Source organism: Mus musculus, chromosome 9, assembly GCF_000001635.26.
Source record: "Mus musculus strain C57BL/6J chromosome 9, GRCm38.p6 C57BL/6J".
Taxonomy (NCBI): Eukaryota; Metazoa; Chordata; class Mammalia; order Rodentia; family Muridae; genus Mus; species Mus musculus.
Window position 1 is genome coordinate 51,844,735 of NC_000075.6, and position 12,614 is coordinate 51,857,348.

At 42.4% G+C, this 12,614-nt stretch overlaps 1 protein-coding gene and 1 long non-coding RNA gene across 2 annotated transcripts in view; one reads left to right on the top strand and one right to left on the bottom strand.

Moving 5' to 3' along the window:
• The window catches only part of Arhgap20 (Rho GTPase activating protein 20), an 87,709-nt gene extending 79,384 nt beyond the window's left edge, over positions 1 to 8,325 (top strand). Inside the window, exons 13-15 of the mRNA NM_175535.4 lie at positions 1,391 to 1,580; positions 2,573 to 2,684; positions 3,834 to 8,325. Of these exons, the coding sequence (NP_780744.2) occupies positions 1,391 to 1,580; positions 2,573 to 2,684; positions 3,834 to 5,665 (2,134 nt within the window). The 3' untranslated portion in view covers positions 5,666 to 8,325. The remainder of the gene's footprint in view (positions 1 to 1,390; positions 1,581 to 2,572; positions 2,685 to 3,833) is intronic.
• Positions 1 to 12,614, bottom strand: part of Arhgap20os (Rho GTPase activating protein 20, opposite strand) — a 36,393-nt gene that overhangs the window by 5,242 nt on the left and 18,537 nt on the right. The window lies entirely within an intron of this gene.

The following is a 12,614-nucleotide window of genomic DNA, read 5'->3' on the forward strand; positions in this document are numbered from 1 at the left end:
TATCACTTGTTTAGCTTTAATGTGAAATTGTGACACTTAAGCAAAAGCTTTTATTTAATTTGCATACATTAATTTATAACAGTACCAGTAAGCTATGTCCCATAGCCAGGCGTGGTGGCACACGCCTTTAATCCCAGCACTTGGGAAGCAGAGGCAGGAGGATTTCTGCGTTCGAGGCCAGCCTGGTCTACAAAGTGAGTTCCAGGACAGCCAGGGCTACAGAGAAACCCTGTCTCAAAAAAACAAAAACAAAAACAAAAAAGATATGTTCCACACAATCCACTCAACAACAGATTGCAGAAACTCCAGCTTTCAGGATCCGAGTCAGACGTGCTGATGGGAGTTTACAGATGGATACAGAATTGGCTCTTCTTGTAGGCCAAGGATGCTGACCAGTCAGCTGTCCTTCTCAGACAGAATTTATTCCTATAAGCAAGTACTGGATGCTCTGCTGTCAGTTGCTCAGTATAGAAGCAGCCCAAATCCTTACAGATGACCTGAAAGCATGGGCGGGATGCTTCATTTCCTACGGGAAAACACCCAAGTCATCTTTTGATTTCAGGGTCTTTGATCTGGAGTCACGGTCAGCAGCCTAGTACTGAAGAAGGAATTCTGCTATTTGTGCAACGGGTGTCAGAGCACCTTATGTCCTAAAGTTGTAGGTTCTTGTAGAAAAAGTAACACACACACAGAAAGGGAGAGGTAGGGAGGTGTGTGTGTGTGTGTGTGTGTGTGTGTGTGTGTGTGTGTGTTGAGTGATAGTAAAAGTAATTTTGGGTGAGTAATTTAAAACTCTATCACTTACATAAATGAGAACAGTGGGAAACACAAGGGAAATATAATACAAGTTTGATTGACATATGAGAGTGGGTGCCAGAGAAGACAGATCTGAGGCACAACTGCCTTTGGAACCTGGGTGGTTCCAAAGAGAGCCTGGCTCCCTGACCAAACCTGGAAGTCTCCATGACTGAGACTTGGGTTCTCACCAAAAGCGAGCATTCCCGCCTTGCTGCTCGAAGTCAAGGCATACTTTAATCTTGCAAGGATGCCTTTTGTGGGTTTGCTTGGGAATACTACAAAATGCTGCAGGAGTTGCCCGAGTCAAAAAACACATCGGCCTGCTTTCCTTGGAAGTAATAACAGGCAACGTGCCTTATGCGTTCTTCTATACTGTCGTTGAGTTATAAAGATGACGATAGATGCAAAAAATACACTGCCAGTGCTTCTGTGTCACGCCCCCTGCTCCGCATGCTGCCCAGCACCTGTGACTCTTGTACGTCTGCACTGTGGTTTGCCTGTGTGGTTTGCATGGTTTCCCATGCAGGTGAAGTGAGGGGTGCCTGTCTTTACAAGTTTCTTAATAAAACGTCCTGCATTTTTCTGTCTTTAGGCTATTAGATCAGCTTCCCAGAGCCAATGTTGTTTTCCTAAGGTATCTGTTTGGGGTATTACACAACATTGAACAACATTCCTTGTCTAATCAGATGACTGCATTTAACTTAGCAGTGTGTATCGCTCCAAGCATTCTTTGGCCTCCTGCTTCCTCCAGTCCAGAGCTAGAAAATGAATTTACAAAAAAGGTAATGACATTTCTCATTTTATGTCCCTCACTCTCCATTTTGATACATTTGAAATTCACGGTGTTCTTAAACACAGTTTCTTAAGTGGCTAAAGTAGACTTCCTTATGCGGGTTTGTTGACCATGCTGTCCTGGTAAACTATGTATGGCAAGTTGATATCTAACAGAGGGAGAAAAAAAAATCAGTTGTTAGATTTTTCCTTTTCAGGAGGCTGAACCAAGTGCTAAGAAAGCAAAAAAAAAAAAAAAAAAAAAACCAAAAACAAAAAAAAAAAAAAGAAGGCGGCAGTGGCGGCGGCGGCCTTTGAGTTCAGAGAAGCCTGAGTTCAGTTCTCAGCACCAACATTTGCCAGATCCACAATGCTGAGAGAAGTTCCTTAAAGTGATTCCTTTCCAATTATATTAGAGACTGAGCTCCCACCCCTGTGACTGGCTGTTGATCAGGGGTCTGAGGCATAGAAACCATTGATCATAAACTAACCTCATATGCACCTTAGAGTGTGTAGTAGGGAGCCATGCTAAGAGTAGTCAGAGATTGCCCGAGTTTCCTTGATGTCTTCCTATCCCTCCCCTTCCTTCTCGACCCCCTAGAGCTTCCAAACTTACAGCAACCTGCCCTTTACACAAGAAATCCTGTGTGAGGCCTCATTACTGATACTTGATAAACTTGAACAACAAAGTATGTTTCTGCACCTGAAGCACCCTATGGAGAATGCTTGGAATTGCCCTGGTCTAAAGGGCAGTGCTGGTGGTCTAAAGCATTCGTGTTACACCAGTGCCAGAGATAAGTGTCAGCTGCTGACCCAGATACAGCTCTGTACCCAGACTGCAGTCTATAGCATTAGCAGTTAGCAGTGGGGCTTCTGTATCCCTTCGTATACTTTTCCCTATTCTTTTTCGTTTTGTGGTTAAGATGAGGATGTGTATATGAAGTGCGACATAATAAGTGGGTTCTGTGGATAATAACGCTTGAATTCTCTCCATCTGGCACAGGTTTCTCTTCTTATACAATTTCTGATTGAAAACTGCTGTAGGGTATTTGGAGAAGAAATCGCTTCTCTCTTGGGGGAGCTTTCGGAGAGAAGCGACAGAGAACACACCCCAGGTACTGTGAAGACCTAGGTATTTGTGAAGATGACAAGGCTGGTTGTCCCAGAGCCTCTGACCTGAGTCAGTGGGGCCCAGGGCTTTCCTTCCTTCCTCAGAAGTCCTGCTGATGGGGTTAAGATGAACATGGGATTAGGCCTCAGCCTACAAGATGTCCACCAACATTTGAACACTTGTTTTATATAAACAGAAACTCTTCATTAGAACTACTATTATTGAAACTGAAAGCAAAGGTTCAGAGGAAGTAGGGGAGTCCTGGTTTGGGAGGCTTCTTATCCCCCCAACTCCTAGTGGACTCTAAGACTTCAAATTCTAGTAGGCTGTGACCCAGTTTGAAACAACTAGCATCTTTGAGGTTGGGAGTGGGGGAGGGCTCTGAATTCATAGACATACTACCTGCGTAATCTAACTTCCTTCCTTCCAATTACAACTATGCTACCTTCAATCCATAATTCTGTGCAAAAATGCATCAGTATTTCATCTATGAAATATAAATAATCTTTACAATAATCATAAGAGTCAACCAAAGCAATAACCTAACTTTAAAGAGCTTTATGAAAGGTTTTAAGGAGACTGGCATGTATCTTGTATACAGTATGCAGCACACCCACGCTAGAAAACAAACTCTACTCAGAATCCAGGTCAGCTTGACAGGGATTCATCTTTTTTTTTCATTATTTCTTCATTTTATGCCATATTCATTGCTTTGAGAGACCCTTACCTTAAAAAGTCACTCCTCTCGAAATCAAGATGAGTCTAGAAGATTTCTGTCTTGGGGGCTAACATTTGGGAGGATGAAAAGACTCAGACAAGGTGGCTTGGTGAGGAGAGGTGCTGACCCCACCCACAGTCAGGCATGACAGACAACCAGAGTTTAGTTCCCTGTTGCTGAGGACCGACATGGTAGAAGGGAAGAACCAATTTCAGCAAATGGTCCTCTGACCTCCTTCCACATACATTGGCCTACAGATGTTGCCAACTCCCTCCACACACAAAATGTTTAAGCTCTTTTAGAGCGTCTCTCCTTCTCAGGGTAAGAGTTTGAACTCTAGTCATGAAAATGGCAGAGAAGCTGCATGGCTTGCCTTAGAGGTAGTGCAGGCTGTATCTGTATGAATGTTAACCATGATGTAATTTCTGCCCACAGATATAACTTGCTTCCAAATGAACGACTCCTCCTATGACAGCTTGGAAAACGAGCTCAATGAGGAAGCTGATGCTCCATGCAGTGACCTGGTCAAAAAGCTTGGCCAGGGTAGCAGGAGCATGGACTCTGTCTTAACCCTCAGCGACTATGACCTTGAACAGCCTGAGGTGGAAGGCCTCTTAACCCTGAGCAACTTTGACTTAGATCAGTCTAAAGAGGAGCACATTCCGATAAAGCCACCTCTGGAGCCCAAGCCAGTGAATGTTTTCGTAGGCTACAGGAAGGTTTCACTAGGGGAGCACGCTAGGGCCCCAGCTGGCCCAGGCACACTCAGCTGCCTGCCTGTGGCTGCAGCAGATGCCCCGAAAGTCCTGCGGCGGCACCGGCGCTCCTCAGAACCCAGCATTGACTATCTAGACACAAAGCTTTCCTATCTCCGGGAGTTTTACCAGAAAAAGCTGCGCAAGTCCAGCTGCGATGCTGTCCTCTCTAGAAAAGATGAAGATTACCTGAAGCAGACCCAGCCTCAGAAGAAAGGGGATAAGGTGTGTCTTAAACAGAGTTCAGTGACAGGCACTGACGTCAGCAAGAGAAACACAGCTAATGAAAACATTAAGAAGAAAAGCTTGTCTGGTCATGAAGGAACTCAAGTGACACTTTTTACTAAGTCCAAGCCAGTACCCATCTCTGTGGCATCTTACAGCCACGGGTCCTCCCAGGATCATCCCAGGAAGCAAGCCTTTGATGCAGACCCATGCCGGTTCTCCCCACCACACCTAACAGATGCCCAAAAGAGCTCAAGGGTGCAACATCGGCGCTGTTCAGAACCCAGCATAGATGACCAGAACTACAAGCTGTCCTATCTCAGGGGGATCTATTCAATGAAACAAAATAAAGCCAGCTGTGAGGCTGGCCTCTTGCATGGGGAGGACGACTATCTCAGAAGGCATAAGTCTTTGCAAATCGAGGGCCAAAAGCTTATTAATCAGAGTTTGGTCATGGGCATTGAGGTGGGCAAGAGCAGCAGCTCTCACCAAAGCACTGAGAAGGTTTTGCCCCCAAGACTAAACCTTTGCCCAAGGGCAAGCTATTCAAGCTTATCTTCTCCAGGCTCGTCCCCATCCGGCTCCTCTGTAAGCTCCCAGGACAGCGCTTTCTCTCAGATCTCTGAACACTCCGTGTTTACGCCCACCGAAACCTCCTCACCAATAGATTGCACTTTCCAGACACAAAGAAAACAAGAAGAGCTGTCTTCAGACTTTGACAGTCCCAGCCGCCTTTCCGGAATGCCCGGTCCCTCCATGGGTCAGGCCAGCAGCCACCTAGCTTATTTAAGAAAGGGTACCACGGAGCAGCCATCACAAATGCATTCTGTAACCCTTCACCCCAGTGCGTGGTTGAGAAGTGGCTTGGTCACTTTAAAAAACTGGTCCCTCAAAAAGAAAACAAAAGCAGCCAGACCAGAAGACAGGAAAGTCTGTTCCCTGAAAGAGCCTCTGGAGTTGCCGTCATGTGCTTCCGGTACCCCAGAGGCTGACTCTCTACAAGAGAGTCAGGATGACTTACAGGGAGATGAAGGACCTGGGCAAACAGCCTGTGGATTCAGTTCTTATGCCTGTCAGGACTCAGAGCAACATGCCGGCTCTCCATTCCACCTGGCAGAAAGCAGACTCAAGCCTTGTATGAAGTTATATAAGGGAGAAGAGAGTGGAGGGCAGTACCCTTGTGATAACCCTTGGGAAGGAGCCTCTTCAAGTCTGGAGACCACGGAGGATACAGCCAACCCAGGTGCAGAACCTACAACATTTGCGATGACGGGGACAGATATTTAACCAAAGACCGTTACCTACAATAAGAATCTGATATCAAAATAATCCAATGTCTTTAAGAACAGGAACTGGGCCAATAAAAACACAGACAGTAATTAGATAACCCCATTTATAAGGTGCCTGAGGGCATGTAGCACAAGGACAATCACTGCTAATATGGTAATTTCTTTGTTGAGATTATGTGGCAGAAATTTGTTGAGACGTTACATGATCTAAGGTTTTGGAAGGCTTTTCCTATTAAAGCATGGGTTAAGTCCTTTCCTGAGATTTTCAGATACTGATAGAAGGGTAGAGAAGTGTCCTCTGTAGAAGATGCCTGTTCGTGTCAGCAGTCTAAGAGTTCAGGTGTTTTGAGAAGACCAGAGTACTTTAAATGCAGCATCGGTGACACATAGAGAAGAGTGGGAGAGAGAAGCCATCTTTATGCCATGGAATAAGTAGGCAAGAAAAGGGGGGCCACTGAGCCACTCAGAAAAGCATGTATGCTCACTAAGGAAATCATGTAAAATCTGTCCCTAAAGCCAAGTCAGTGGCCATTTCTGTGGCTGTTCTTAGTCACATATCTTCACTGGGTCATTTTTGGGACCAGCTCGTTGATGAAGGCAGAGTAGAGAAAACTAGTGGGTAAAGTGCCATGGGTGCTGGGACAACACAGCCTGTAATCGGGCAGCTCGGTTGGTTTTTGTTGTTGTTGACTTTCTCTTAGGGTTGAGTGCATTCACATGTATCTTTCTGAAATGGAGATACAAAGACAAGGAAGGAAGAGTTTGCCCCATTTTAGTGTCCTACCCACAGTCCCTATGCAACTGTGTTCTGGGAATGTAACGTATCCCTACATAAAGGAACCTGCTGATAGCATGCATCTCATAGCGCAGAAGAATAGCCACATAATAATTAGGGAAATTACTCTCGAGGTCAGTTTTCCCTGGCTGACTAATCTCAGGGGCAAGACTTCAGAGAAACAAGAGATGCTGGAGTTGGTAGCAGCCATGCAATGGTATTGTGCTGTGATCAGTAAGTGTGTGCAGAGATGTACCCAGATCAGGAAGCTGGGTCCTGCAGTACATACAGTATATTACAGAAAGTGGCCTCTCTTTCTTAGACCTAATGGCCAGTTGCCATGTGACACTTGTGTGCACAGATATACCCAGATCAGGAAGCTGGGTCCTGCAATACATACAAGATATTACAGAAAGTGGCCCCTCTAACTTAGACCTAATGGCCAGTTACCATATGACACTTCTCTATATAAGTCATACTTTTCTCATTTTGAAAAATGGCAGTTTCCTGCAACAGCTCTCCCTTCTTGGTTCCACAAGCAGTATTTATCAATATGGCGTCTCTGTGGAATGTTTCACTGTAGCCCTTCCTGTTAGATTACAGTCAGCCAAGAGGAGACAAGGGACAGCTGTTAATTATTCTTTCATTCTACAGATTGTTCCCGATTTGAGATTGGCAGACTGTAAGATTATTGAGGAGAACACAATGACATTGCTCTTGGGTGGTCTCTGATGGCCACTGCCTTTGGGTTTTCTTGCTGAAGTTCTCCACTTTTTCCAAATGATTTATAGTTTATAAATATTCAAGTTTAGACCCTGGCAGTTTATCATAGACCTTTGTCCTCTCTCTCTACCTTCAAGGCTACATCAGTATGTCTTCCTTCCACAGCCAGAATGTAATGGAAGGATACACCCTAAGATAGATGCGCATCTTCCTTCATTTGAGCTACTCCCCTAGTCCAAAAGTTTCCTAAAGTCTATGTGATCTCTTGAATCCCTGTTTAAAAAAAAAAATCCACTCAAAAAATAGCTTATCCCAAATTATTATTCCTACCAGTCACCAGGAAACTCGTGGCAGATGTCTCCTTCTCCTAAAGATCACATTGTCAGTTATAGGGTAAGGACTTATATCAGTATTAAATATTGAAGTGCCACCTACCTCTCAGGCATGGCCCTGTTTACCCTAATCATAATTAACTTTCAAACTCTGTGTCCAGTGAGCTCCTTCATGACACTTGCAATCTCAACCAGATGTAACCAACCACTTCCATATGAAGACTCCTCCATGCCCTCCATATCTTTTGTGGTATTAGTATATAAAGTTGGCAGATCAACGCTTCCCTTTAGAGCATACTACTGTCAGAACTGCAAGATGTGAATGAAGATCTTATGGCTTAGATTGTCTCTCTGTAAGAAATGTCTCCTAAACAAAGTAAAGTGTCCTGGCTTTTCTCTCCCCACCTCCTTTCATAATGGCCCAGTAGAAAAAATCATCCACTGAGTTTGAAGCATAGAAGAAAATAGCTGGTAAGGCTCTCTGCCAACCATTCTGACTCTGTTTCCTTAGATGCTCCCAGGATACTTAATGTGAATAGTCTGTTAATATTGCTGTAAAGTATTGTATGAAGACAGACATGTCATTTTATTAGACTCCATCAATCTATAATATATTAGACTGATTCTTTATCTCAAATGCGATGAGTTTGTATAATATATCTTGACAAATTTTATTACCGTGTTATGTAACAAATGTGTATTTTTGTACCTTGCAGAAACTGCTGCTAACTTTTAAATTGTTTGGTTTTTCAAGGCACTGAAAATGGACATGTACCAAGTCCATGCTGTCAAATAAAATGCCACCCTGCAGCTAACAGTCCCACAGAGAAATACTGACTGCCGAGGAGAGTTCTTTCACTCAGCAAGCCTGAGCTCCCTTTGAGTTGACCATTTCATACATAATGAGTTGTGGCCTTAAGTTTTTACTCATAGTTTTTCTAGGGGAAAAGGAGTGAAATTGTTTTTCCTTTTTATATTTTTAAATCTCGTTTATCAAACAAGTTATGTTTTATACCTAGCCGTTCCCCTTTTGTCAGAAATTGTGTTTTTTCATTGTATTCCCGGAGTGATGCAGACAAGTTTGTCCACATGCCAAAAGAAATAACAGCTCACTTTGATTGCATGTATGAGATTTTCTTTCACATTTAGGCCATTCTGACAAAAGGACCAAGTTGACTTTCTACACATACCAGGATATCTGTTCTTTGATGTATGACAGTTTCCCAAGACTACTGTATCTCCTGACTTCTTGAGGTTTATCAAGCAGTCTCTGTATAAATCTAACTACTATTTCAAAGGGATTTATAACCTAGAAAAACTAGATTTGCTCCAGCCAGGTGGAAAGGACAAATCCACTTTGACAAATGTTACTAATTGTATTTCTACAATGTATAAACACACACACACACACACACACACACACTAAATTCTATCCAAATTTTAGAGAAACAAATTTACTTTTAATGAGGACTCGATCTTATGTTAATAACTATCTTCTTTATAGTCTACTTAGCAGGTCATAACACTGAATCAGAAGGTTCTAATTTGTCAACTCAAGAACAAGCTTTTTTTTTTAATTACTCCCAGTAAATTTTATACTGTGAATAATAAATTTGGGTAAAGCATTTGCTTCAGTTTCTTTCATTTTGGTTAATGAGATCTTCTCAAAAGCAAAGTTTCCTATGAAAGTAAGAAATCCCCTTGAGGGCTTTGCGGCCTGCCCCGTGTGTTGCTCTGTCTCTGAGCGACCTTCATGTTGCAGAACTCCTCCCCCGCCCCTTTTTTAAAATACATTAAACACCTTGAGATTCATCTTTGTACAGTGTGAATTGTTCTAGTAGAACTGGAAGAAGACTAAGGTATCATTTGCAAACTTTGGTTTTAAAATCGGTTTACTTCCACCACTCCACCCCCCCACACACACATACATACTGTTAATACTATTAGATTAGAATATTGTTCTTTGTGTCCCTATTAGATAACATCAGGACACATAAACATATTTTAGATGATATCTTAAAATGTCTTTCAGTATTTTCATTCATCAAAGTAAAAGTAGTGTTTCTATTTTTACCTCACATAGCAATATAAAATGTAGGTTTGTGGATATTAAGATTTTAAAACTACTTTTTAAATCTGGGCTTTAGATTACATTAACTTAAATATAGAAATTATCTTTGCAGTCTGAATAAATTAGCTAAAACCTTCTGAAATAGTCTGTTACTCAGAGGAAAGAAAATGGGTACCATGAAGTCTTATTTCTTCTCTACCAGATCATGGGAACTAGATTATTGCTGCCTAGAATTTTCAAATGTAAAGGAAATATTCCATATCTTTACTCCCAAAATGAAATGACTGAGCTTACAATAATCAGAATGTAAAAAATGTTGAGGCCATTCGTGTTGGGATGGCACATCAAATGTGATAGGCCCGAGGTGAGTTAACTCAAGAAACAGAATCACAAAGATCTCAACAATTGAGACTCAGGTAAGACTGTCAACTAGAAACCATCTCCATGAGATTAGTGCGCAAGAAGAGTCAGGATTGGGGGAATAAAAAGTCAAGTTTTGTTTACTAGAAAAAAGTAAGACAGCATCTGCGGGAGCCTTTTTGGGGTCCCAGATTCCACCAAGTCTGGTCTGCGCAGGTGAGAGTGTGGACTGCAGAGGCTAACACCTTCTGGGACAGGCAGAAGCCACAGAGCTTCTGGGGCAGACCGTGTTTCAGGCTCCAGACACCCGTGCACGTTTCCTACCAGAGGAGAGGTGTCCACACCTCCTAGGAGGGCTTTGCCACAGCATCTGGTGGAGACATCTTGGTTACCGGACCCTGCCCAGACTACTCTGTGCAAGTGAATGTGTGGACTACAGAAGCTACACAGATTCTGGGACAAGCCCCATTTCGCCTTCATCTTCTGTCAGGAGGCAGGTCCCAACGCCAGATATCTGGCCACCTTCCCTGCAAGAGGAGAGCTTGCCTGCAGAGAATGCTCTAACCACTAAAACCCAGGAGAGAGCTAGTCTTCCAGGTCTGCTGATAGAGGCTAACAGAATCACGAGAGGAACAAGCTCTAACCAGAGACAACTATAACAACTAACTCCAGAGATTACCAGATGGTGAAATGCAAACGTAAGAATCTTACTAACAGAAACCAAGACCACTCACCATCATCAGAGCTCAGCACTCCCACCTCAGCCAGACCTGGGTACCCCAACACACCCGAAAAGCTAGATGGGGATTTAAAAGCGTATCTCATGATGATGGTAGAGGACATCAAGAAGGACTTTAGTAACTCACTTAAAGAATTACAGGAGAACACTGCTAAAGAGTTACAAGTCCTTAAAGAAAAATAGGAAAACACATCCAAACAGGTGATGGAAATGAACAAAACCATCCAAGACCTAAAAAGGGAAGTAGACACAATAAAGAAAACCCAAAGTGAGGCAACACTGGAGATCGAAACCCTAGGAAAGAAATCTGGAACCATAGATGTGAGCATCAGCAACAGAATACAAGAGATGGAAGAGAGAATCTCAGGTGCAGAAGACTCCATAGAGAACATTGGCACAACAATCAAAGAAAATACAAAATGCAAAAAGATCCTAACTCAAAACATCCAGGAAATCCAGGACACAATGAGAAGACCAAACCCACAGATAATAGTAGATGAGAATGAAGATTTTCAACCTAAAGGGCCAGCAAATATCTTCAACAAAATTATAGAAGAAAACTTCCCAAACCTAAAGAAAGACATGCCCATGAACATACAAGAAGCCTACAGAACTCCAAATAGACTGGACCAGAAAAGAAATTCCTCCCGACACATAATAATCAAACAACAAATGCACTAAATAAAGAGAATATTAAAAGCAGTAAGGGAGAAAGGTCAAGTAACATATACAGGCAGGCCTATCAGAATTACACCAGACTTTTCACCAGAGACTATGAAAGCCAGAAGAGCCTGGACAGATGTTATACAGACACTAAGAGAACACAAATGCCAGCCCAGGCTACTATACCCAGCCAAACTTTTAGTTACCATAGATGGAGAAACCAAAGTATTCCATGACAAAACCAAATTCACACGTTATCTTTCCACGAATTCAGCCCTTCAAAGGATAATACAGAAAAAAAAGGACAGAAACCACGTCCTAGAAAAAGCAAGAAAGTAATCCTTCAACAAACCTAAAAGAAGACAGCCACAAGAACAGAATACCAACTCTAACAACAAAAATAATAGGAAGCATCAATTACTTTTCCTTAATATCTCTTAGTATCAATGGACTCAATTCCCCAATAAAAAGACAGGCTAACAGACTGGCTACACAAACAGTACCCAACATTTTGCTGCTTACAGGAAACCCATCTCAGGGAAAAAGACAAACACTACATCAGAGTGAAAGGCTGGAAAACAATTTTCCAAGCAAATGGTCTGAAGAAACAAGCTGGAGTAGCCATTCTAATGTCGAAGAAAATCGACATCCAACCCAAAGTTATCACAAAAGACAAGGAGTGGCACTTCATACTCATCAAAGGTAAAATTTTCCAAGAGGAACTCTCAATTCTGAATATCTATGCTCCAAATGCAAAGGCAGCCACATTCATTAAAGAGACTTTAGTAAAGCTCAAAGCACACATTGCACCTCACACAATAATAGTGGGAGAACTTCAACACACCACTCTCATCAATGGACAGATCGTGGGAACAGAAACTAAACAGGAACACAGTGAAACTAACAGAAGTTATGAAACAAATGGATTTATCAGATATATACACAACATTTTACCCTAAAAAAAAAAGGATATACCTTCTTCTCAGCACCTCATGGGACCTTCTCCAAAATTGACCATATAATTGGTCACAAGACAGGCCTCAACAGATACAAAAATATTGAAATTGTCCCATGCATCCTATCAGATCACCATGGACTAAGACTGATATTCAATAACATAATAGAAAGCCAACATTCACGTGGAAACTGAACAACACTCTTCTCAACGATACCTTGGTCAAGGAAGGAAGAAATTAGACTTTTTAGAGTTTAATGAAAATGAAGCCACAACGTACCCAAACTTATGGGACACAATGAAAGCATTTCTAAGAGGAAAACTCATAG